The 27,937-nt window shown below is 43.9% G+C and overlaps 1 protein-coding gene across 1 annotated transcript in view; it reads left to right on the top strand.

Annotated features, from left to right (window-relative positions):
* The window catches only part of LOC311141334 (kremen protein 1-like), a 105,743-nt gene that overhangs the window by 26,130 nt on the left and 51,676 nt on the right, over window positions 1-27,937 (top strand). Inside the window, exons 2-3 of the mRNA XM_084176628.1 lie at window positions 3,291-3,453; window positions 24,135-24,226. Of these exons, the coding sequence (XP_084032754.1) occupies window positions 3,291-3,453; window positions 24,135-24,226 (255 nt within the window). The remainder of the gene's footprint in view (window positions 1-3,290; window positions 3,454-24,134; window positions 24,227-27,937) is intronic.

Below are 27,937 nucleotides of genomic sequence, written 5' to 3'. Positions count from 1 at the left end.
GCTCTCTCTCTCTCTCCATCACTCGCCAACGAGCACTATTTGAAGTCTTAGTATGGAAGTAATTTGCCCGCAAATCCCGACAAATATAATAACAGGGCGATTAGCTCTCAGTGAATTATCCTCCTCTCTTTCCTTTTTTAAGACTTATTGGGTTTGTGTGGTATCCTGCGAGAGCAAGACTTTGCTGGTTGGGGTTTGGGGCGAGTCCTCCATCCTCCTCTTCTCCTCCCATTTCCCAAACTTTTCTATTTGAGGATCTTGCATGTATTTAAGAGTTTTTTCTACTCCCCCCACTCTCTCTCGCTCTCTCTCTCTCTCTCTCTTTCCGTCTTTCATGCGGTCGTGGTCTCTGGTTCTGTTTCCATCAGGCTGTGATGCGACCACAAGAAAGGCCCTTGTCATGTGACATGAGTGGAACGGTCACACGCTGACAGAGAGGGGGTGGAGAGGGTCTGAGGTGGCGATAGTCACCAATCAGAGGGAAGAGGACAGCTGGAGTATGTCCCAAATAGCCCCCTATTCCCTTATATAGAGCACTATTTTTGATGGGCCCTGGTTAAAAGTAGTGCACTAAATAGGGAATAGTGTACCATTTCGGATGGCGACCTCGTGGTAAGTGGATGGATTGAGTCACAGCTTTTGGATCTCCCTTCCTATCCTCATCCTATAGCGGGAGGGACTTTTGTTTTCAAGGATGTGTGCATGGCGCTCCCTCCCTCCCTCCCTTCCTCCGCAGGCCTTTTAAACGCTCCATTCATATTTAAGATGGCCTCACTTATCTCTGAGTCCCTGCAGATCCACTACTTCCCATTCCCACCGCAGGCAAATGGTGCCTCCAGACCACATCACGCCCTTGGCCCGGCCGCTAGGAAAACACTGCCTTATTTATCGTCTCGTCCTGGAAGGGTTAGATAGCTTTGCCATAGCAGGCTCATGACTGCCAACAGCAGCAGCAGTATCCAAAGTACTGAACACTGAAACAGTAAACTTCCACAAAAGTTTTCCAAATAGGAGATATTTCACAAAGTCACATTGGGTTCCTCTCCTTTTGTCTTCTGATCTATTGCTTTGTAAAGCAGGCACAATAACGTCAGTCACTTAAATTTCAATCTAATGTGTGTGTGTGTGTGTGTGTCCAGTTTGAAGGACAGACACAGGGCCTGTTTGTCATGCAAGGCTCTGCCTCAACGCTTCCTGCAAGGTACTGCTGGCAGTCTGAGATGACTGGAGTGGGGAATACAGCACCCTTGACGTGATTGCTCTGGGATAGAAGTGACTCATAAATGCACTGGCACTGGCCCTCAAACTCTCCACACTGCTCAGTGTGAATCCTGTGACACACACACACATCCCACCTTATTTAACACGCCTCATCTGTCCTCTGAACGTCAGACTGATAGCTGATGCTATCCCTCTACACTCTCCATACAACTGTGACACGTCTCCTAATGCTATTAAGCTGGATTGCTACTTTTATGAATTCATGTTCGTTCCCCTTCACAGTCTCTGGGTAGATTTATGATGCTTGGCTGATACTGAGCCACGCAGACCTAGATACTGGCAGAACTCATTCGCTGGGGGAGTGAGGAGCTGTTTACAGTTTACAGACAATGGAGTGGCATCATAATTACTGAAACCCTACACCCCTCAGCTCCTTACTAGCAGTGCAGCCTGTCAGCCTGTCATACCGCTGACGGATCGTGGATAGGGCTGACCGAACAATTGCGCCTGCCCTAAATGTCTTTCATTAAAACCCACTTTTACAGGACACTGGAAGCAACTGGAGGCCTCTCCTGGTTTGATATGGAGGCAGCTCGTTTTTCCGCAGGAACATAGTGTTTCACGAGGGAAACTATTGTATGTGTTTCCTGTTACTTTTGGCATGAGACATGGAAGGAATGACATCAGATATCAAACCACCATACAGACAACCCTGGATGACTGAAGTCATTTAGATTTTGTTTTTGCTGTATTTTGCTCGATGTTCTTCCATAGATCAGCCTTATGTCTGGATAAGGCTCTTAAGTAGAAAATGGGAATCAGTGGAGACCAATACTGAGTGGTAGGACTAATTGACTCATTTATGTCTGTGAACTAACACATCTAGGGCTGAGTTGAGTGGGTGACTTTGGGAACAGTCCTTCAAAGGCTCTGTGATGCTGCTGTCTCTTCCCAAACCGGCCGGTAACGAGCTGTACAGGGCTGCTTCAGGAGAGTCTATAGGGATAGACTGATCTGAATGATGTTCGACTCTAGATGCTGTGGAACAGGAGATGAGCTTTAAACATTAGACTCCAAAGGGGAAGCAGAGAGAGACTAACACCATAGCGTTCTCGCTTAGGGCATATGGCTGTCACTGCAAGCAGGATGAACAGTAAAGCTGACAGAGCTTCACTCTATACTTCACTGTCTGTAGATGCATTTTCAGACAGGGCCTGTGTCTGTGCTGGCCAGACCAGAGACCCTCCTCCCTCCCTCTGAGCCCCAGGGAAACCCTGTGCAATGAGGGCTCATCAGACTCCCATCAGTTTATTTGGTTTCTCTTTCTTTTGTTGTCTGGAGAAAAAAAGCGCTTATTTTCTCCATCTTGTGTGTTGTTTGAGCGTTAGAGCTGAGATACAGTTGTTTAACCATGCTTTAGTTTGTCCTCTCTCTCGGTCTCTCGCTCTCTCTTTCACTCTCTCGCTCTCTCTTCTCCATATGGTTGTCGTACAATTTTGCAGAAAATTCAAACCATGCCTGTTTTTTACTGTATGTATCGTAGTGGGTTTCTAAAGACACTTGTGAAACTTTTGGAGGGCATTAATTGGAGCAATATTGTGTGATTGATCTCATGCTAGCTATCTAACACACTTGGCCATCTTTAGAATCTAAAACTGGGCAAAGAACACAACTATTCCAAGACTTACAGTTATCCTATTTGTTTAAAACTCTAATAATTCAAGCCTACTCTTTTGTCTCAACATTATCAACAGACTACATTGATGTAAAAACATGACTGAAAAAAACTCAGCCAAGCTTCTGATTTTTATTAGAATAGATCTTTCTCTCTCAATGCCAAACACAGTGAACCCTTGTTAAATATCTCTCTCTCTCTCTCTCTCTCTCTCTCTCTCTCTCTCTCTCTCTCTCTCTCTCTCTCTCTCTCTCTCTCTCTCTCTCTCTCTCTCTCTCTCTCTCTCTCTCTCTCTCTCTCTCTCTCTCTCTCTCTCTCCCCTCTCTCCCCTTTCTCCTTCCCTCACCCCCCCCCCTCCCTCCGTACTTCACTCCCTCCCTCTCACTTTCTCCAGAATGTTACACAGCCAACGGAGGGGACTACAGGGGCTGCCAGAACCAGACGAGCCTCCTGGGGGGCAAGCCCTGCCTCTTCTGGAATGAGACCTTCCAGCACCCCTACAACACCCTCAAGTACCCCAACGGAGAGGGGGGTCTGGGCAGCCACAACTACTGCAGGTGAGACCCCCTCTGGAGCCTGAGCTGGAGAAGTTGGCTTAGCATTTAGCCTCACTATTAGTATGCTGGAAGCTAGCTGGTGGAGTTAGCTTAGCCTGTTAGCATTTAGCCTCACTGTTAGTATGCTGGACGCTAGCTGGTGGAGTTAGCTTAGCATGTTAGCATTTAGCTCACTATTAGTATGCTGGAAGCTGGCTGGTGGAGTTAGCTTAGCCTGTTAGCATTTAGTCTCACTATTAGTATGCTGGAAGCTGGCTGGTGGAGTTAGCTTAGCCTGTTAGCATTTAACCTCACTATTAGTAGCACTGAACATTGTTTAGACACTTTACAACAGCAACCCCATTCCGTCTTTCCTTGTTATATTTCTTCCCTACTCTGTTCAATCTGCCCTGGTTTTATTTACATGAGAAAGTGTACTCACACAACACTGTAAAATCATACAGCAAGGATATGTTATATTCCTGTTATTGTCTGAAGATACACATACAGTGAAGGAAAAAATCCCCTGCTGATTTTGTACGTTTGCCCACTGACAAAGACATGATCAGTCTATAATTTTTAATGGTAGGTTTATTTGAACAGTGAGAGACAGAATAACATCAAAAAAATCCAGAAAAACGCATCTCAAAAATGTTATAAATTGATTTGCATTTTAATGAGGGAAATAAGTATTTGACCCCTCTGCAAAACATGACTTAGTACTTGGTGGCAAAACCCTTGTTGGCAATCACAGAGGTCAGACGTTTCTTGTAGTTGGCCACCAGGTTTGCACACATCTCAGGAGGGATTTTGTCCCACTCCTCTTTGCAGATCTTCTCCAAGTCATTAAGGTTTCGAGGCAGATGTTTGGCAACTCGAACCTTCAGCTCCCTCCACAGATTTTCTATGGGATTAAGGTCTGGAGACTGGCTAGGCCACTCCAGGACCTTAATGTGCTTCTTCTTGAGCCACTCCTTTGTTGCCTTGGCCGTGTGTTTTGGGTCATTGTCATGCTGGAATATCCATCCACGACCCATTTTCAATGCCCTGGCTGAGGGAAGGTGAAGTTGTCCTGTCCCCCAAAGGGGACACCCCCAAAAGCATAATGTTTCCACCTCCATGATTGACAGTGGGGATGGTGTTCTTGGGGTCATAGGCAGCATTCCTCCTCCTCCAAACACGGTGAGTTGAGTTGATGCCAAAGAGCTCGATTTTGGTCTCATCTGACCACAACACTTTCACCCAGTTCTCCTCTGAATCATTCAGATGTTCATTGGCAAACTTCAGACGGGCCTGTATATGTGCTTTCTTGATCAGGGGGACCTTGCGGGCGCTGCAGGATTTCAGTCCTTCACGGCGTAGTGTGTTACCAATTGTTTTCTTGGTGACTATGATCCCAGCTGCCTTGAGATCATTGACAAGATCCTCCCGTGTAGTTCTGGGCTGATTCCTCACCGTTCTCATGATCATTGCAACTCCACGAGGTGAGATCTTGCATGGAGCCCCAGGCCGAGGGAGATTGACAATTATTTTGTGTTTCTTCCATTTGCGAATAATCGCATCAACTGTTGTCACCTTCTCACCAAGCTGCTTGGCGATGGTCTTGTAGCCCATTCCAGCCTTGTGTAGGTCTACAATCTTGTCCCTGACATCCTTGGAGAGCTCTTTGGTCTTGGACATGGTGGAGAGTTTGGAATCTGATTGATTGATTGCTTCTGTGGACAGGTGTCTTTTATACAGGTAACAAACTGAGATTAGGAGCACTCCCTTTAAGAGTGTGCTCCTAATCTCAGCTCGTTACCTGTATAAAAGACACATGGGAGCCAGAAATCTTTCTGATTGAGAGGGGGTCAAATACTTATTTCCCTCATTAAAATGCAAATCAATGTATACAATTTTTGACATGCGTTTTTCTGGATTGTTTTGTTGTTATTCTGTCTCTCACTGTTCAAATAAACCTACCATTAAAATTATAGACTGATCATTTCTTTGTCAGTGGGCAAACGTACAAAATCAGCAGGGGATCAAATACTTTTTTCCCTCACTGTAGTGATTCCACTTCTGGTGCATACAGCATGGTGTATGGTGTGATTGACTTAGACAGACTGTTCTTAAAATGTCTTTAGAAGTAGAGCACACAGAGACATGTTTCTGAGAAGTCAGGGGAGAGATTCCCTCTCGGATGGTTTGACACAGAATCCTCTAAGTGTGTTTGTGTGTGTGTGTGTGTGTGTGTGTTTGTGTGTGTGTGTGTGTGTGTGTGTGTGTGTGTGTGTGTGTGTGCATGCGTGCATGTGTACATTCGTGTGTATATGAGCGTGTGTGTTAGTGTGTGTGCGTGGGGGTGTGGGGTTGTGAATATTTAATGGTGGTCCCTCCCTGACGGCCCTTTTATCCTTGTCATCACGGGAAGCCAACCACGCTTGAAGAGTTTGTACAAGCAAAGTCCTCCTCACCCCACTGATCCAGGGAATGCCAGAGGACACCACCGTGTCTGGGCTATCTGTAAAACACAACACAGCCATCGCTGTCAGTCTCATACACAACCCTTACATAGCTACAGCACTCACACAGCCATACGTACTTATGTACAACACTCATAGGCCTATGATTGCTATCAGCTACACTCACATACAACACAACACTGTGATATGTGGTTGTCCCACCTAGCTATCTTAAGATGAATGCACTAACTGTAAGTCGCTCTGGATAAGAGCATCTGTTAAACAACTAAAATGTAAACACTCACACAGCCCTACTGACTTACATACAACACTCACATCATAGGCCCATAACCTCCCATACATAGGCTCATAACCTCCCATACATATGCCCATAACCTCCCATACATAGGCCTATAACCTCCCACACATAGGCCCATAACCTCCCATACATCATAAGCCCATAACTTAGTAGACATTGCTGTCAGCTGCACTCACAGACAACACTCACATAGGCCCAGTGGTGTAAAGTACTTAATAACCTTTTGCTGCAGTGGGCTAAATCAGGGTCACACACAGTGATTCTTGGTAGTCTTAAACAAATATAGTTTAAAACAAAAGTATACACCTCACACACATTGTTATGGGCTTAATACAAGAAGACACCTGTACCATGTCAGATATAGAGTTGGAATGTATTCAGTTTTGAGTTTGCATCCCAATATTACAGTTTATATACAACACAGAAGACTGAAATATAACAAAACCGTTTGACATAGAAACACCGGATTTTCTGCTTTAAAAAACATAATGTTTATTATTTATGAATTTATGAAAAATATTAGTAACATTCCACCCATGAAGCCACTAGGTAATTAGACTGCAGGAAAGGGCTACATAAAAATACTTGGGGTATGTGTACTTCACTTTACTATTTATATTTTTGACAACTTTACCTTTTACTCCACTACATTCCTAAAGAAAATTATGTACTTTTTACTCCATACATTTTCCCTGACACCCAAAAGTACTCGTTACATTTTGAATGCTTAGCAGGACAGGAAAATGGGCCAATTCACGCACTTATCAAGAGAAGATCCCTGGTCATCCCTACGGCCTCTGATCTAGAGGACTCACTAAACACAAAGTGTTGGAGTGTGCCCCTGGCTATCTGGTTTGGTTGATATAAGGAATTTTAAATTGAAGGCCCCCAAGAACACAGTGGCCTCCATCATTCCTAAATGGAAGAAGTTTGGAACCACCAAGACTCTTCCTAGAGCTGGCCGCCCGGCCAAACTGAGCAATTGGGGAAGAAGTGCCTTGGTCAGGGTGGTGACCAAGAACCCGATGGTCACTCTGACAGAGCTCTAGAGATCCTCTGTAGAGATGGGAGAACCTTCCAGTAGGACAACCATCTCTGCAGCACTCCACCAATCAGGCCTTTATGTTAGAGTGGCCAGATGGAAGCCACTCCTCAGTAAAATGCACATGACAGCCCGCTTGGAGTTTGCCAAAAGGCACCTAAAGGACTCTCAGACCATGAGAAACGAGATTCTCTGGTCTGATGAAACCAAGTCTTTGGCCTGGATGCCAAGCGTCACGTCTGGAGGAAACCTGTCACCATCCCTACGGTGAAGCATGGTGGTGGCAGCATCATGCTGTGTGGATGTTTTTCAGCAGCAGGGCCTGGGAGACTAGTCAGGATTGAGGCAAAGATGAACAGCGCAAAGAACAGAGAGAGCTTTGATGAAAACCTGCTCCAGAGCCCCAGGACCTCAGACGAAGGTTCCCCTTCCAACAGGACAACGACCCTAAGCAAACAGCCAAGACATCGCAGGAGTGGCTTCAGGACAAGTCTCTGAATGTCCTTGAGTGGCCCAGCCAGAGCCCGGACTTGAACCCAATCAAACATCTCAGGAGAGACCTGAAAATAGTTGTGCAGCAATGCTCCCCATCCAACCTGACAGAGCTTGAGAGGATCTGCAGAGAAGAATGGGAGAAACTCCCCAAATACAGGTGTGCCAAGCTTGTAGCGTCATACCCAAGAAGACTCGAGGCTGTAATCGCTGCCAAAGGTGCTTCAACAAAGTACTGAATAAAGGGTCTGAATACTTATGTTAATGTCATTTTTCAGTTTTATATTCTTAATAAATGTGCAAACATTTCTACAAACCTGTTTTTGCCTTGTCATTATGGGGTATTGTGTGTAGATTGATGAGGGGAAAAAAAACTATTTTATCAATTTTAGAATAAGGCTGTAACGTAACAAAATGTGGAAAAAGTTAAGGGGTCTGAATACTTTCTGAATGTGCTGTATATTTAAAACCAAATGCTTTTAGGCTTTTACTCAAGTAGTATTTTACTAGGTGACTTTCACTTTTACTTGAATCATTTTCTATTAAGGTATCTTTTACTCAAGTATGACAATGGGTACTTTTTCCACAACTGCATAGGCCTACAATCTAGTGGACTCATTGAACCCAGTAGCTAGCATTGAAGTATTTCCCCACTTAAAAGCCCCTTAAACATATCCTAAGTCTAAGTCATGGCCATTGATCTTGAGAGACTTCTAGTAAGTAGCTAAGATATAACAAATAAGAAAAATAGTATTTCCCCACCACCACTTAAAAACCCATTTAAAACATTTCCTAAGTTTAGTCATTGCCATAAAGTCATAAAGCAACAATGCTTTGAAGTGGCCGAGGACGGATTTGTTTTGGATAGGGATTCCATTAAGAATATATTACTCCTGACAAGCAATGTGAAAAAGGACATCTAGCCAATTGCGTGATCCTAGCACAATAAACATTTCATGATTCAGGCTATTGACAACTCACCACTTCGTAAATCTAGTTGGGTTGAAAGCAAAAGACACAGATCCATGATCTGCAAAGAAAATGGACAATCAAACATTCTTAGTCTAGTTTTCTCTGGGTTAGCTTTAATTGTCACCTTATCTAACCCCTTCTCTCTCTTTCTCTCTTTTTCTCTTTCTCTCTTTCTGTCCCCGAGTCACTCATCAGCATGAGTATTGGGACTGGATTGGCTACTTCACACTGAATAGATGAGCGATGGCATTTACGAGTGGCTCAGTCACACAGTCACACGCTCTTTTGTTATTGCCTTGCCTTATCCTGGCTGGCATTTCCCTGAAGAGGAGAAAGTAAGGCTGCCGTGTTTGTCTCTCTCTTTCCTCCTCTGTCCCGTTGTCTCTCTCTCTCGCGCTGTCTCTGTCTCTCTCATTTCAATTTCAATTTAAATTTCAATTCAATTTCAATTCAATTTCAATTCAATTTCAATTCAATTTCAATTCAATTTCAATTCAATTTCAATTAAGTTTCAATTCAATTTCAATTCAAAAGGGCTGTATTGCCATCAGAAACACATGTTTACATTGCCAAAGGAAGTTAAATAAACAATCAGAAATGATCAGTAAACATTACACATTCTCTCGCTCTCGCTAGATTTGTTTTCAAATTCTTTGTGGGTCTGTGTAATCTGAGGGGAATATGTGTCTCTAATATGGTGATACATTTGGCAGGAGGTTAGGAAGTGCAGCTCAGTTTCCACCTTATTTTGAGAGCCAGGTCTGCCTATGGTGGCCTCTCTCAATAGCAAGGCAATGCTCACTGAGTCTGTACATACTCAAAGCTTTCCTTAATTTTGGGTCAGGGTGTACTCTCTGTTTAGGGCCAAATAGCATTCCAGTTTGCTCAGTTTTTTGGCAAATTCTTTCCAATGTGTCAATTATCTTTTTGTTTTCTCATTTGGTTGGGTCTAATTGTGTTGTTGACCTGGGGCTCTGTGGGGTCTGTTTGTGTTTGTGAACAGAGCCCCAGGACCAGCATGCTTAGGGCACTCTTCTCTAGGTTAATCTCTCTGTAGGTGATGGCTTTGTTATAGAAGGTTTGGGAATCGCTTCCTTTTAGGTCATTGTCGAATTTAATGACTATTTTCTGGATTTTGATAATTATTTGGTATCGGCCTAATTCTGCTCTACATGCATTATTTGGTGTTTTACTTTGTACACGGAGGATGCTTTTGCAGAATGGGTTCAAGTATTTTTTGCCAGATCCTAATTGGGATGTCTAATTTCATGTTCCTTTTGATGGCGTAGAAGGCCCATCTTGCCTTGTCTCTCAGATCGTTCACAGTTTTGTGGAAGTGGTGCTGATGTTTAGGCCCAGGTAGGTATAGTTTTTTGTGTGCTCTAGGGCAACGGTATCTAGATGGAATTCGTATTTGTGGTCCTGGCAACTGGACCTTTTTTGGAACACCGTTATTTTTGTCTTACTGAGATTTACTGTCAGGGCCCAGGTCTGACAGAATCTGTGCAGAATATCTAGATGCTGCTGTATGCCCTCCTTGGTTGGGGACAGAAGCACCAGATCATCAGCAAACAGTAGACATTTGACTCCAGATTCTAGTAGGCTGGTCGCGTGTGTGTGAGTTTTTAAAGTCCCTACCACATGGAGAAGACTCTTTCTGTTCATTCCATTTGGTTTGATGGAAGCGTTGGTTGATTGGACATGTAAATATCTAGCCAGATCGGAAATTGACTTGGACTGAAGAATTTGGAATGCAAAATACCTGATTTACATCATGGGCATCTTTCAATTCAAATTCAATTCTCCAGTACTTTCTCTACCTTCCAACTCTCTGTCTCCTTCTCCCTTTATCTCCCCTCTCTCCCTTTCTTTCTCTCCCTTTCTTTCTCTCCCTTTCTTTCTCTCCCTCTCTTTTTCTCCCTCTCTCTTTCTCCCTTTATCTTCCACTTTTTTTCTCTCACTCACTGTCTTTGTCTTTCTTTTTTTCTCCCTCTTTCTCTCCATCCTTCCGTGACGCAGGTTTTTACTGTGTTGGGAATTCAATTCCAAGATGGCGTAGCAGTGCGGTCGTGTTCTCTGTTGTGTGTCCGTGTAAATAGCCTGCTTTTTTGTATTTTACGTATATATTTCCCTATTTCCCTAGCAAACATTTCCCCATCCTTCTACTAAATATACTTTCCTCTGCAACCCGCCTCACTCAATGTGGAACGAATTCTATTATTTACTCACCTTTATCTAGAATCTCCAGTTGAAACTTGCTAGCCAGCTAACTAGCTAACTAGCTACTTGCTATTAGCCACCGTTAGCGGTTTTCACCCAGAACATCTGATTTTCTGCCGGAATAACTGAATCACTGGACCTTAACACCAGATCGCAACTAGCTAGCCGCAACCGAATGGATGTTGCTGTAGGCTAATCACCACTGCCCCCGAAGCAAGCACCAGTTAGCCTTGAGCTAGCTTTGAGCCATGCCCATATCCCGGCTATCTACCTCTCTGTCTACCGGACGGGAGTAGCCAGCTAACTAGCTACTTGCTATTAGCCACCGTTAGCGGTTTTTCACCATTGTCCGTGGCCTGCACTACCTACCAGCCAGCTCTAGCCTGGACTATTATTGGCCAGTCTGCAAAGCGCATTATCGACCCAGAACATATCGGATTTTCTGCCGGAATCACTGAATCACTGTACCTTTAACACCGGATCTTCGCAACTAGCTAGCTGCAACCAAATGGATGTTGTTGTTGGCTAATCAGCCTTGTGCTAGCCTCGAGTCAGGCACATCTCCCGGCTATCTACCACTCTGCCCACCCGACTAGAATCACTACTCTCGACGGCTCTGACCTAGAGTATGTGGACAACTACAAATACCTAGGTGTCTGGTTAGACTGTAAACTCTCCTTCCAGACTCACATTAAGCATCTCCAATCCAAAGTTAAATCTAGAATCGGCTTCCTATTTCGCAACAAAGCCTCCTTCACTCATGCTGCCAAATGTGCCCTCGTAAAACTGACTATCCTACCGATCCTTGACTTCGGCGATGTCATTTACAAAATAGCGTCCAACACTCTACTCAGCAAATTGACTGTAGTCTTTCACAGTGCCATCCGTTTTATCACCAAAGCCCCATATACTACCCACCATTGTGACCTGTACGCTCTTGTTGGCTGGCCCTCACTACATATTCGTCGCCAAACCCACTGGCTCCAGGCCATCTATAAATCACTGCTAGGCAAATCCCCGCCTTATCTTAACTCATTGGTCACCATAGCAACATCCACCCGTAGTATGCGCTCCAGCAGGTATATCTCACTGGTCATCCCCAAAGCCAACACCTCCTTTGGCCGCCATTCCTTCCAGTTCTCTGCTGCCAATGACTGGAACAAACTGCAAAAATCTCCCTCACTAACTTTAAGCAACAGTTGTCAGAGCACCTTACCGATCACTGCACCTGTACACAGCCATTATGAAATTAGCCCACCCAACTACCTCATCCCCCATATTGTTATTTATTTTGCTCATTTGCACCCCAGTATCTCTATTTGCACATCATCTCTTGCACATCTATCATTCCAGTGTTAATACTAATTGTAATTATTTTGCACTATGGTCTATTTATTGCCTTACCTCCATAACTTGCTACATTTGCACACACTGTATATATATTTTCTGTTGTATTTATGACTTTATGTTTTGTTTTACCCCATATGTAACTCTGTGTTGTTGTTTTTATCGCACTGCTTTGCTTTATCTTGGCCAGGTCGCAGTTGTAAATGAGAACTTGTTCTCAACTGGATTACCTGGTTAAATAAAGGTTAAATTTAAAATAAATAAATGGCTGGATAGGGCCTCCGCTGGATCTGGAGCTGCACTGGTGAAGTTTTTAAGGACAGGAATCATTACATTTCTTTCCTTTAAGGCCGTGGCTGTGAATATGGAGTTTTCGCCCCAGGCCCGCCCCCGGCCGCCCCTCCGGAAACCTCTTTCTTAAAGCTAAGGATCTGAATCACGTTCTGCACTTTTATTATTTTACGCACACATTCACGTTTCTCCTCACCCTCTTCTGAACCCTCAACCAATTTTAACAATGATGATGATGTGTCTCTGCCTATGTCTCTGCCTCATATTTTTGAACAGCTGGATTAAAAACCCAGTGGCGATTTATACGAACGTTCCATATATATATATATATATATATATATATATATATATATATATATATATATATACACTTCCAGTCAAAAGTTTGGACAAACCTACTCATTCAAGTGTTTTTCTTAATTTTGTACTATTTTCTACATTGTAGAATACTAGTGAAGACATCAAAACTATGAAATAACACATATGGAATCATGTAGTAACCAAGAAATTGTTAAACAAATCAAAATATATTTTATATTTGAGATTCTTCAAATAGCCACCTTTTTGCCTTGATGACAGCTTTGAACACTCTTGGCATTCTCTCAACCAGCTTCATGAGGAAGTCACCTGAAATGCATTTCAAGTAACAGGTGTTCCTTCTTAAAAGTTAATTTGTGGAATTTCTTTCCTTCTTAATGCATATGAGACAATCAGTTGTGTAGATCTACATAGGTGTACAGAGGCCCATTATCAGCAACCATCAGTCCTGTGTTCCAATGGCACGTTGTGTTTGCTAATCCAAGTTTATCATTTTAAAAGGCTAATTGATCATTAGAAAACCCTTTTGCAATTAGGTTAGCACAGCTGAAAACTGTTGTGCTGATTAAAGAAGCAATAAAACTGGCCTTCTTGAGACTAGTTGAGTATCTGGAGCATCAGAAATTGTGTGTTCGATTACATGCTCAAAATGTCCAGAAACAAAGAACCTTCTTCTGAAACTCGTCAGCCTATTCTTGTTCTGAGAAATGAAGGCTATTCCATGCGAGAAATTGCCAAGAAACTGAAGATCTCGTACAACGCTGTCTACTACTCCCTTCACAGAACAGCGCAAACTGTCTCTAACCAGAATAGAAAGAGGAGTGGGAGGCCCTAGTGCACAATGCTACAAAAGCCATTTACAACATTACCAATGTCTACACTGTATTTCTGATCAATTTGATGTTATTTTAATGGACAATATACATATATATATAATGAAGACTACAACCTTCTCTGTCTGTCTGTCGTAGCGGATATTGCCGTAGCACAAGCAAGACGCAGTCTACACCACAGGAGGTTGGTGGCACCTTAATTGGGGAGGACAGGCTCATGGTAACGGCTGGAGTGGATTAAGTGTAATTGTATCAAATACATCAAACACATAGTTTCCGTGTGTTCGATGCCATTCCATTCGCTCCTTTTCAGCCTTTATTAGCCATCCTCCCCTCAGAAGCCTCCACTGGTTTACACATTGCATTGGGGCAAAACGATCAGCGTTTTGTGTGATGATATCATTTGTATAGTTATGCTGCCATATAGACAGAGTTTCTGAAAAGAGAACACTACCACTTTGACTGCCTCCCAATAGCCAATGTTTTCACATGAAATCGCTATTGACTGCCTGTCTGTGTCTTGCTAGTTTGATATGCTGCTGCTTACCTAAATAGCTGTATGTAGGCCAACTCCCTTCCTAAAGAAAATAACCGCTAGACTGCTTGTTGTGTCGTGCTTATGTTGCAATACATTACTGTTAAAACAGACCAAGAACTACATTTGTTCAAACTGTCTTTTGTGCACAAGCGGCAGCGGAGTCATGGGTGGGCACTGAGCAGAAGCTGAGCAGAGTTTCTGAGAGTGTGAAGAGAAGAGAAGCAGGTGGAATGTGGGTGGACTTATGAGGAGCGAGGGGGGAATCGTAAACCGTGTTCCCATCCCATTGTTGGCTTTTCCCCAAACTGATTTAGTTGAAAAGGGTCTGTGGCTCCATGGCGGTGTGCAAGGGCCCCTTGCCAAGGGGGGTCTCTAATAGTCCTCACATTTCATCTTTATAGCCATCAGTAAAACAGCGCAGTGAAAACAGGGAGAGATGTGGTTAATGGGGCAGAGGGAAATGTCATATTAATTCCAGAAAAGGAGAGCAAAGCTGCATTAAATGTCAAGAGAACTCGTGTCTCTCTGGAGAAGACTTCAGTGACAGAGACACAGTTAGATTCGACCGCGCACGACGCATTTCAAAAACTGACACTGACTGACACCCGGAATGCAAGAGCATGAACAGCACAGTGCCCTCAGTTTGCAGATGAAGACATACGTCACTTCATTAATAACCTAAATGTAAATTAAACCAAATTAAAGAGGAGTTTTGTACATAACCTACACACAGCTTTAACCTTTATTAAGCCAGGTTGCCCCACTGAGGTCAGAAGACCTCTTGTTGAAGAGAGACATGGCTTGATCTGGTGTTGTGCTGCTGCCACTGGCGTAACACAGTTTCTCTGGACCCCCCTGCAAGGCCGGAGTTCGCCCCCACCCCTCCCCCCAAACAAATAATTGAATGTGTCAGCCAGACAGCCAGACAGCCAATCACAAATAAGCCTATACACTAGATCGCTGTCCATGGTGCTGAAATCGTAGCCTTGACCACGGCAATTGTTCACCGATATCCCCTTATACTTTCAATCAGTGGAATTGTTTCTTTTTCAAGGTCTGAGGCCTTTTACAGTCACATTCCTGAAGCCCAAGAAACAAATACTTACCTTTCTAGTAAATATGGAAATTAAAAAGGTTTAGTAATTACTTTTCCAAGGGTTACTGTCAAAATTATTTATTAAATAAATAAAAAATAAACATTGATGATAGTCGCATGGGCCCCCAGAGCTTGTGTCCCCCAAATGGCACCCTATAGTGCACTACTTTTACCAGGGCCCATAAGGCTCTGGTCAAAAGTAGTTCACTATATAGGGAATAGGTTGTCATTTGGGACACAGCCCAAATGTTGGTTTGGGAGGTTGACTGGTTTTAACACCTGTTTCCTGGCTTTTAGTATACAGGTTTGCCGACAGTGTGTAAGTTATGGGTATTCAGTGTAGTGTAGTATAGGCCCATAGCTTTCTCCAATAAGGCTGATAATGGCCATGGTGTCATTTACTGTGATGTGAGGTGAATGAGATCAAGGAGATGTGGTCAGCCTCCCACATATGTATGTGCACAGTGCCAAATGTACTTCAATGTATTTGAATGTCCACTTACACTCGGACTCCAACATACATGTACACAGAAAAAATATATAAACGCAACATGCAACAATTTCAAAGATTAGACTGAATTGCAGTTCATATAAGGAAATCATTCAATTGAAATAAATTCATTAGGCCCTAATCTATGGATTTCACATGACTGGGAATACATATTTCTTAAAAGTAGGGGCATGGATCAGAAAACCAGTCAGTATCTGGTGTGAACACCATTTGTCTCATGAAGCGCGACACATCTCCTTAGCATAGAGTTGATCAGGCTGTTGATTGTGGCCTGTGGAATGTTGTCCCACTCCTCTTCAATGGCTGTGCGAAGTTGCTGGATATTGATGGGAACTGGAACACTCTGTCATACACGTTGATCCATAGCATCCAAAACATGGTCAATCGGTGACATGTCTGGTAAGTATGCAGACCATGGATGAACTGGGACATTTCCAGCTTCCAGGAATTGTGTACAGATCCTTGCGACATGGGGCCGTGCATTATCATGCTGAAACATGAGGTGATGGCGGCGGATGAATGTCACGACAATGGGCCTCGGGATCTCGTCACGGTATCACTGTGAATTCCAATGGCCATCGATAAAATGCAGTTGTGTTCATTGTCCGTAGCTTATGCCTGCTTATACCATAACCCCACCGCCACCATGGGGCACTATGTTCACAACGTTGGCATCAGCAAACCGCTCGCCCACACAACGCCATACATGCTGTCTGCCATATGCCCGGTACAGTTAAAACCGGGATTCATCCGTGAAGAGTACACTTCTCCAGCGTGCCAGTGGACCATCGAAGGTGAGCATTTGCCCACTGAAGTCGGTTACGAGATGACAGCTTTGCACACTCTTGGCATTCTCTCAACCAGCTTCACCTGGAATGCTTTTCCAACAGTCTTGAAGGAGTTCCCACATACGCTGAGCACTTGTTGGCTGCATTTCCTTCACTCTGCCGTCCGACTCATCCCAAATAGCCCTTACACAGCCTGGAGGTGTGTTGGGTCATTGTCCTGTTGAAAAACAAATGATAGTCCCACTAAGCCCAAACCAGATGGGATGGCGTATCGCTACAGAATGCTGTGGTAGCCATGCTGGTTAAGTGTGCCTTGAATTCTAAATAAATCACAGACAGTGTCACCAGCAAAGCACCCCCACACCATAACACCTCCTCCTCCATGCTTTACGGTGGGAAATACACATGCAGATCATCCGTTCACCCACACCGCGTCTCACAAAGACACGGCGGTTGGAACCAAAAATCTCCAATTTGGACTCCAGACCAAAGGACAAATTTCCACCGGACTAATGTCCATTGTTTGTGTTACTTGGCCCAAGCAGGTCTCTTCTTCTTATTGGGGTCCTTTAGTTGTGGTTTCTTTGCAGCAATTCAACAATGAAGGCCTGATTCACACAGTCCCCTCTGGACAGTTGATGTTGAGATGTGTCTGTGACTTGAAGTCTGTGAAGCATTTATTTGAGCTGCAATTTCGGAGGGTGGTAACTCTAATTAACTTATCCTCTGCAGCAGAGTTAACTATGGGTCTTCCATTCCTGTGGTGGTCCTCATGAGAGGCAGTTTCATCATAGCGCTTGATGGTTTTTGCGACTGCACTTTAAGAAACTTTCAAAGTTCTTGACATTTTCCGTGTTGACTGACCTTCATGTCTTAAAGTAATGATGGACTGTCATTTCTCTTTGATTATTTGAGCTGTTCTTGCCATAATATGGACTTGGTATTTTACCAAATAGGGCTATCTTCTGTATACCCCCCTACCTTGTCACAACACAACTGATTGACTCAAACGCATTATGAAGGAAATAAATTCCACAAATTAACTTTTAAGAAGGCACACCTGTTAATTGAAATGCATTCCAGGTAACTACCTCATGAAGCTGGTTGAGAGAATGCCAAGAGTGTGCAAAGCTGTCATTTGACTGGTAGTGTATGTATATGTATTTATATGTATGTATGTATGTATGTGTATATGTATGTATTTATATGTGTATGTAGGTATGTATGTGTATGTTAGTATATATATATATATGTATATATTTGCAAAATAAATATATGGGGGATTGGAAGTGATGCAGACAATTACATTGATGGAAGTTACAATCTATCTGCAATATTAAAGCTGATCTTTGCAGGTTTTCCTACTTACAAAGCATATAGAGGTCTGTAATTTTTATCATAGGTACACTTCAACTGTGAGAGACGGAATCTAAAACAAAAATCCAGAAAATCGCATTGTATGATTTTTAAGTAATTAATTTGCATTTTATTGCATGACATAAGTATTTGATACATCAGAAAAGCATAACTTAATATTTGGTACAAAAACCTTTGTTTGCAATTACAGAGATCATACGTTTCCTGTAGGTCTTGACCAGGTTTGCACACACTGCAGCAGGGATTTTGGCCCACTCCTCCATACAGACCTTCTCCAGATCCTTCAGGTTTCGGGGCTGTCACTGGGCAATACGGACTTTCAGCTTACATGTTGATGCCTTTGTTCATCATCCACCATTTGCTGCTATAACAACCTCCACTCTTCTGGGTATGCCTTCTACTAGATGTTGGTACATTGCTGCGGGGACTTGCTTCCATTCAGCCATGAGCATTAGTGAGGTTGGGCGATTAGGCCTGGCTCGCAGTCGGCGTTCCAATTCATCCCAAAGGTGTTCGATGGGGTTGAGGTCAAGGCTCTGCAGGCCAGTCATGTTCTTCCACACCGATCTCGACAAACCATTTTTGTATGGAATTCGCTATGTGCGAATTGTCATGCTGAAACAGGAAAGGGCCTTCCCCAAACTGTTGCCACAATGTTGGAAGCAGAGAATCGTCTAGAATGTCATTGTAGGCTGTAGATACCCTTTAATTCAACTGGGCACATGTAATTGCAGTTTGGTAAACAAATTGCCACTGGATTGATGCTAATAATCTTGATATCATAACTTTGTAGGTAATTGAGAAGGTTTTTGGGAAAGCCTTTCCATCTACCAGAAGACGGTTATCATTATTAGAAGGGACGTCAAACGTTCAGCCTGCTGCACAGACCCTTTGGACGCTCGAATAATAATAATAATAATAAATAATTGATTGGATTTATATAGCGCTTTTCTACCAACTGAGGTATTCAAAGTGCTTTACATAGTAGGGGGAAACTCACCTCATCCACCACCAATGTGCGGCACCCACCTGGGTGATGCACGGCGACCATTTTTGTGCCAGAATGCTCACCACACATCATAGGTGAGGAGTGATATATGCCAATTAGGGGGATGATTAGGTGGCCATGATGGAATGGGTCCAGGTTGGGAACTTAGCCATGACACCAGGGTTTACACCTCTACTCTTACAATAAGTGCCATGGGGATATTTAAATGACCACAGAGAGTCAGAGATGACCACAGATGACCACAGAGAGCTCTAGTCTAGAGCGCCAGGTTAAATTGTGCTTAGGAGCATTTTTAAACTCTCTCCATGGCTAATGTAGGAAGAAATAGATGTAATTGTTGTAAAAATGTTTGAGTGTGCTACATTTACTATCATCATATATTAAAATATTCAATTAATTTGACATATTTAATTATGTTATATTACGCTAATTTCCTATGGTGGACAAAACATGTTACATTGCACAAGCTTACAATTTCACCACATAACATTTTGTGGAATTACATCAGATTGGGGATGTTATTTTTAAAGTGTATAGTCCGTCGCAGCCAGGACTTATAACGCCGTTGTCATTTTCAAACTGAAATGGCACAGTCAATTTGCGGCACTCTCTGTATAAAAGTCGCTGGCCACAAACTAATACACCGATTTGACAGTTAAGCTATCACTCAAATGAAAGCCAACCCATGTCACTATTTGGAACTCTCTCTCTCTGTTTCTCTCTCTCTCTGTTTCTCTCTCTCTCTCTCTCTCTCTCTCTCTCTCTCTCTCTCTCTCTCTCTCTCTCTCTCTCTCTCTCTCTCTCTCTCTCTCTCTCTCTCTCTCTCTCTCTCTCTCTGTTCTCTCTCCCCTCTCTCTCTCTCTCTCTCTCTCTCTCTCTCTCTCTCTCTCTCTCTCTCTCTCTCTCTCTCTCTCTCTCTCTCTGTCTCTGTCTCTGTGCTCTCGAGGGAAATAGACAGCCTCTGATCCTCTCCTGACCTCAAAGCCTAAACCAAACAAGCCTCTCAAACCCTCTTCAGCAGTTTTACACCGTCATTTTCCGAAGGGGTTTTCAGCTATCATCTTTTCTCTGTGGCTTCAGTGAGTGGCCAAATACTACGCTAATACGATTTAAAATACTTTCAGCATTTGCTTTAGTCTGAGTCCCAGATGTGTGGGGTTTGCGGCTGTGGGACTGTTCTATTGGTTAAAATGCAACAGTCAAGCTCAAACAAGCACAGATACAGTATTTGAAATTATTTCAAATAGTGTTTGAACCCAGCTCTGAACCGCAGGCTAGTGGCTTGCTAATAGCATGAGTCCTGGGTGAACAGACCGACCGCCTCACACAGAAAAGCATGTTATTTCCAGCCCAGCTCTGTGCTGCTCAGCACTGCAGGTTTTCTCCCCTCTGATGTTGACGATTCAGAGCTTTTTATGGCTACGCCGTGCCAGATATTTTTACGTTTATCATACATTTCATGATTAGGGGTACTTGGAAAATGGTTATTAAAGAAAAGTCTTTTGAACAGCGGCCAGCGGGGAACAGCTGTTTTTCTCTGTTCTCAGATGTAAGCCACACTGCCCAGTTAAAACACTGCCTAACAGCTAGCTAATACAGAGGAGTTAAACACAGACACACAAACACACACACACTCTACACCCCCCTCCCCATCCCCACACTACACTACACTTCACTACACACACACACACACACATACACACACCACATCCATACGCCCCTAGAACTACTGTATCAGAGCCAAAGCATCTCCACTTAGGCTGCAGTCTTTCTCTGTACCAACAGGTTAAAATGATGGATTCTCTCTCCCTACCACAGCTCATTCTCCACCTGTCCTCTCCATCCTCCATGTCCCCTCTCTCCTCCACACTTCAGGGCTGGGGATAATGCCTCTCCTCTTTCATGTGGGTTTACCCATTCATTCTCTTCTCTCCTCACCTCCACCCCCCTCCCTCCCTCCATCACAGGGTGCTCAGGGCCAAAGACGGCCAGAAAACGGATTGTTTGTTGATCAAAGCTACCGGTTGTGTTTGTGTGTGTATGTGTGTGTGTGTGTGTTTAAGGAAGTAAGTGTGTGTGTGTGTGTTCAGGATGATGCCCTCCTGAGGCTGTGATTAGGTTAATTAGATTAGTGACTAGTAGCGATGGATAACCTCATCTCACATAGAGCAGTTTGACAGGTCCAATGTGTGTTTGTGTGTGCGTGCGTTGGTGTAGAATAGTGTGTGTGTCCGCTTGTGTGCGTTTCTATTTGCGTGCATGTGCGTTTGTACATTTGCGTGTAGCCTGTGTTTGTTCCCTAGAGGTTTGAATCTAGCTACCCCTCTATCTTTACCGTCATGATAGTATCAGCCCCACCCCAACAGCCCCAGAGACTGGGTATATTACCATAGACATAATGGAGAAGATGCTAGAGCAGGTGTCAAACTCATTCCACGGAGGGCCGAGTGTCTGCGGGTTTTCACTCCTCCCTTGTATTTGATTGATGAATTAAGGTCGCTAATTAGTAAGGAACTCCCCACACTTGGGTGTCTATGGCTTAATTGAAAGGAAAAAACTAAAAACCTGCAGGCACTAGGCCCTCCATGGAATGAGTTTCACACCCCTGGGATAGAGTGTCCCAATCCAAGTGGAAAACAAGTACTGTGTTTCCTTTGTGCGTGGCAGGCTGTACTTTACACTAAATGAACATGGACATAATGGAAATGAAAACAACTTGTCTCTGAAAATCAAAAGAAATCAGCCACTGGAATTGTAATACAGTGAATTACAGGTGAAATAAACAATTGTTGGAAAAATTACTTGTGTCATGCACAAAGTAGATGTCCTAACCGACTTGCCAAAACTATAGTTTGTTAACAAGAAATTTGTGGAGTGGTTGAAAAACGAGTTTGAATGACTCCAACCTAAGTGTATGTAAACTTCCAACTTAAACTGTTGATAGTGAACTACTTTTGAACCGGGTCAAAATTTGTGCACTATATAGGGAATAGGTTGCCATTTGGGAGATGAGTCCATGGTTAGGAGGAAGAGAGGGATCATTTTCTCCTAACAGAGAAAGAAAAAAAAATCAAAATGTCCACAGTACGTAACTCAACTTCATCCCCATCCCTAGGTTAAAGCTTCCCCTTACAAACAAAAAAACAATCCACTGTTCCTAAAATGATATCTTGCTCAATAAGCTTTTTCTGCCCTGTGAAAGGAGAGGAAGAGACCCTGGAAAGTGTTTTTGATAGGAGAAGAAAGGAATGGAAACGCCCTTCAGAATTCCCCCCACAATAGGGCTGAAATGGGATAGCTGAGGCCCCTGGCTTTTTTACAATGAAGAACGTCAAAAGAGAAAAGAAAGGAAGAGAATAGGTCAATTACAGTCAGAGCTGAGAAAAGGACAACAATAATGTTCCTAAATAAGATCCTTCCTCCATTGACCTAGGATGGGTTTTTTGTTGCCCTGTGCACCTTAGTGAAAAAAAGGTTCCACACTAGGCTTTGGCGGTATGCCATATATACCGTATACTGGGGTATTTGGAAATAGCCACAGGATGGTTTTTCAATACCGTCAATGTTGTTGAAACGATTTCATTGATTCTTTTTATTTTATTAATTTGAATATTTGTAGCTACTTTTTATGTAAATACCTGCAGTCAACTTGTGCAATACTTTAGGAGATAAAGAAGATTCCGTTCTTCATTTCACCTGTCACATAATATTTCATTATGAAACTTACCAGTAGTCACCAGTCACTTGGTGTTTGTTTACAAGCACACAAAGACGAGAGACCGAAGCCTTCTGAGTCACTTATGTTGTGCAGCATTCGCCAGGTAATCTAGTTACAGAACTTAATGTTTGCCAGCTAGATATCTTATAACTATTAAGTTAAATGTCTAAAATGTGCTAAATGCTCTGCAGTCAGCATTTGGTTTGCTAATTTAGTATCTAGTTAGCTATTCAGCTAAGTGGTTAGCTTCTTCCAAAATCAAGCTTCGCTTGGTAACAGCAGAGAATCACCTCCTGGATCAAGAGCCTTGCTGTCTAATATTTGTTTTGTGCATGCAGCAAACTGTGAGTGGCATTTTGGAGTTACTTGAATAACTTTGAGCTGGGATGTCTGTCCTGTATAGACACTGTATAAAATGTTGGCAATGTGCTCGTTAGCATTTAGTTAGCATTTAGTTAGCCTTCTCTATGGGATTTTAGATGTACTTGTTAGCATTGCTAACCTTCGGATTACAGAGCATCAATGGGGTTTGAAAATAGCGCCCCTTGTGTTCAGTGCCAGTATTACCGAATATCCCAATATGGCACAAGGTCGGTACGAAGGTTTGACAATCTGGATACCGCCCAAGCCTATTCCACATGCTGGGATATGTGCTCCAAAGGGTGTATATGTAGCTATTTATTATGTAATTAACAGTTTATAACCTTCTTATAAACCCTTTTCAAACTCTTCATTAAACCCATTATAAAGGGTAAGTGAAGTAGGACAATTAAGTGAACAACGCACACAGACAGTATAGACAGTTCACAGAAACCAGCACCTACTCAAAGCCCCTGTCTGGATGTGTGTATGTTCTCCTTCTCTTCCCGACAGGGAAACCAAAACAGCCAAAGTGCCACGGGGGCCAAAGGAGGCCAAGCTGTCAGGTTTGAAGGGTTAAAAGTGCAGAGTGGAGGTTCAAAGGAACGTGGCCCCTTCAGACAAAAGGCCCTGCTCCCTGCTCGCCCCAGGACAGGTCTGTCTCAACCAGAACAAAGACCCCACGTTCCTTTAGGCCCCTGTCTGCCTGTCTAAGAGCCCTCTGTCTAGGCCGGGGTCTGCTGGACATGCATGGTCAGGCCACCGAGGACCAGAACACAGGCTAACATAACAAACAGAGCAAAGCGGCTAGCTAGCGTCTAGTGGGGGTGCTGCAGTAGGGACAGGATAATTGGCACCACAAACAGACCCAATTTCAAAAAACGACTCTCCCGCACGGCAGGCAGCTCTCAGATATTTTATTCAATATTCGGTCTCCAGTTTTTGGTCGATAACCACTTTTTTATTTGTGTTTTCTCCCACTTATTTCCCCTCCTTCTCGCTTCTCTCTCTTCATCCCTCCTCCCAGGAACCCTGATGGTGACGTCCAGCCGTGGTGTTACATCGCTGACCATGAAGATAGAATCTACTGGAGATACTGTGACATCCCCAACTGTCAGAGTAAGTGGCTGTGTGTGTGTGTGTGTGTGTCTTCTTCTGTGCGTGTGCACGCTTGTGTGTGCGCGTGTTTGTGTCTGTGTGCATTGGTGCCTGAACTTTTGTGTGTGTCTGTGTATCAGAATCATGAAGTCAACGCCCTGTGTTCCTGTGTAACACCCTGGCTGACCTGAAGCCCGGAGGCCCTGTACCATTTGCATGATCATCTGTTCATCTCCCGGTCTCTCGTTTGGACGGAGAGATACAGTAGTTATGAAAATGTTTATAGGTAGTCTGAGCTTTTTACTGAGCTATATCATCCTGAAGAATGTGCCTAATTGCCTTTCATCACCAGCCCTGCTGTGTCCGGGCCTGCCTGTTCGATATGAACCGTCAGTCAGTCATTCAGTCATACTGTGTGTGTTTCCCTATTTACCGGATGTGGGTTCGTTACTGTGCGTGCATGTGATTTGTGCGTGTATACATGTTTGTGTTAACACGTCTGTATGTCTTTGCATGTGTTTGTCTCCGTTTGTATCCCAGTGTGAGTGTGTGTGTACATTAATGTCAGCGCGCCAACTATCTCATTAGCTGTCAGTCAGCTCAGCAGAGAAGTGTGTGTGTGTGTGTGTTGTTGCCTCTGTACATGTTCTCTACTGGCTTGGCACATACCTGGTAGAGGTGTCTGTCTCTGTCTGTAATCCCAGAATGAACTGCTGTGGTATTACCTGATTGCTGGGAGGGACAGGGAGAGAGAGGTAGAGACTGGGTCGAATTCATCAACTAGTCAACTGAATTACAGACTGGAGATGACCTGAACACACAGTCAGTGCTACTAGAATAGACTGTGATGTGTGTCAGTGCTCTGGGCTGAAAACACTCCCATTCTTCATGTTTCTAACTTAAACCACATTATCAAATCAAATCATGCATTATTTAAACAGCACATTTCAGACATGGAATGCAACACAATGTGCTTCACAAAAAATAAAAATAAATCAAATGAAAATAAAAATAAAAACATTGAGATATTTACTAAACAAACATAAGAGGATAAAAAAACTTTAAAAAACTAAAAAAGCACCATAAGGAAAAACAAACCTAAAAAGGTGTGTTTTAAGATGTCTTTTATACTGAACAAAAATATAAACGCAAGATGTAAGGTGTTGGTTCCATGTTTCATGAGCTGAAATAAAAGATCCCAGAAATGTTCCATATGCACAGAAAGCTTATTTCTCTCAAATTTTGTGAACACATTTGTTTACATCCCTGTTAGTGAGCATTTCTCCTTTGCGAAGACAATCCATCCACCTGTAAGGTGTGGCATATCAAGAAGCTGATTAAACAGCATGATCATTACACAGGTGCACCTGGTGCTGGGGACAATTAAAGGTCACACAACACAATGCCACAGATGTCTCAAGTTGAGGGAGCGTGCAATTGGCATGCTGACTGCAGGAATGTCCAGCAGCTGTTGCCAGAGAATTGAATATCTGCCATAAGCTGCTTCCAACGTCATTTTAGAGAATTTGGCAGTACATCCAACCGGCCTCACAACCGTAGACCACGTGTAACCATGCCAGCCCAGGACCTCCACATCTGGCTTCTTCACCTGCGGGATCATCTGAGGATGGGGGGTGCTGAGGAGTATTTCTGTCTTTAATAAAGCCCTTGTGGGGAAAAACAGATTCTGATTGACTGGGCCTGGCTCCCAAGTGGGAGGGCCTACGCCCTCCCAGGCCCACCCATGGCTGCGCCCCTGCCCAGTCATGTGAAATCCATAGATTATGAATTTATTTCTGATGTCCTTCTATGAACTAACTCAGTAAAATCTTTGAAATTGTTGCATGTTGCATTTATATTTTTATTCAGTATAAATATGTCCACACTTTCGGCCCCCCTCAGGTTCTCTGGCAGGCTATTCCAGAGGCTGGGGGTATATTATATAAAGGCTGCCTCTTGGTCCTAGGCTTTGAGATAGTTAAAAGGCCAGTGCCAGAGGACCTGAGGGACCCACTCGGTACATAACTTAACTTATAACTAATGTCATTTGGCACTGCCAGGGTAAACAAATGTCACATAATACATCTTGACAGGCCTGTCTGACCTCGTATGAAGGTCCACACTCTTACAGTACCAATGCCTATTTCAGACTTACACAACCAACAACTTAAGAATAATACAAGCAGAGTTCTTCCCTAATTTTATTGACCTCATGCGACCAGCCTGGACACAACACTAACAAGGTGGAGCCACTGGCCACTACCTCGCCAGGCTGGCGTGACCCTAGATGACAGGGCATAGTGGGACGACTTACTGACCAATCCTGGCAGATACAGACAGAGCCTCAGTGAATGGCCACACGAAAACACATGCAGACCAACCAAAACACAGACAAAACAGCAGATGCTCTTATCCAGTTAGTCCATTCATCTTAAGATAGCTAGGTGGGACATAGAAAGTACACTTTTCCTCAATAAAGTAGCGATCAGCTTTATTTTATTTTTTTTAAGGGTGGGGGTCGAGGTGAGGAGGGAGATTATTTAAGATACTTGTTGAAGAGGTAGGGTTTCAGGTGCTTTCGGAAGATGGGCAGGGACTCTGCTGTCCTAGCTTCAGGGGGAAGTTGGTTCCACCATTTGGGTGCCAGGACAGAGAAGAGCTTGGACAGGGCTAAGCGGGAGCTGCCCTCCTGTAGGGGTGGGAGGGCCAAGAGCAGAGGTGGCAGAACGGAGTGCTCGGGTTGGAGTGTAGGGTTTGAGCATAGCCTGAAGGTAGGGAGGGGCAGTTCCTCTTGCTGCTCCGTAGGCAAGCACCATCTTGTAGTGGATGCGAGCTTCGACTGGAAGCCAGCGGAGTGTGCGGAGTAGCAGGGTGACATGGGATAACTTGGGAAGGTTGAAAATCAGGCGGACTGCAGCGTTATGGATAAGTTGCAGGGGTTTGATGCACAAGCGGGGAGCCCTGCCAACAGCGAGTTGCAGTAGTCCAGACGGGAGATGACAAGTGTCTGGATTAGGACCTGCGTCGCTTCCTGTGTGAAGTAGGGTCGTACTCTACGGATGTTGTAGAGCATGTACATGCAGGAGCGAGTCACTGCTTTGATGTTTGCAGAGAACGACAGGGTGTTGCCCAGGACATGCCAAGGTTCTTTGCACTCTGGGAGGGCGACACTGGAGTTGTCCACTGTAATGGAGAGGCCTTTGAGTGGGCAGGCCTTCCCCGGGAGGAAGAGCAGCTCAGTCTTGTCAAGGTTGAGCTTGATGTTGTGGGCCAACATCAAAGGTACGCAGAGATGCGTGTCGCCACCTGGGTGTCAGAAGGGGGGGAAGGAGAAAAGTAGTTGAGTGTCATCCGCATAGCAATGATAGGAGAGACCATGTGAGGATATGATGGAGCCGAGTGACTTAGTGTATAGAGAGAAGAGGAGAGGACCTAGAACCGAGCCCTGGGGGACACCAGTAGTGAGAGTATGTGGTGCAGACACAGATCCTCTCCATGTCACCTGGTAGAAGCGGCCTGCCAGGTAGGATGCAATCGAAGAGTGTGCAGAGCCTGAGACGCCCAACCCTGAGAGGGTGGAGAGGAGGATCTGATGGTTCACTGTCGAAGGCAGCAGATATATCTAGAAGGATGAGAACAGAGGAGAGAGAGTCAGCTTTGGAAGTGCGGAGAGCCTCCGTGACACATAGGAGAGCAGTCTCGGTTGAGTGACCCGTCTTGAAGCCTGACTGG

The sequence above is a fragment of the Coregonus lavaretus genome, assembly GCF_964263955.1.
Source record: "Coregonus lavaretus genome assembly, chromosome: 14".
Lineage (NCBI taxonomy): Eukaryota > Metazoa > Chordata > Actinopteri > Salmoniformes > Salmonidae > Coregonus > Coregonus lavaretus.
The sequence above is the reverse complement of the archived record's forward strand: the minus strand, read 5'-3'. Positions and strand labels throughout refer to the sequence as shown.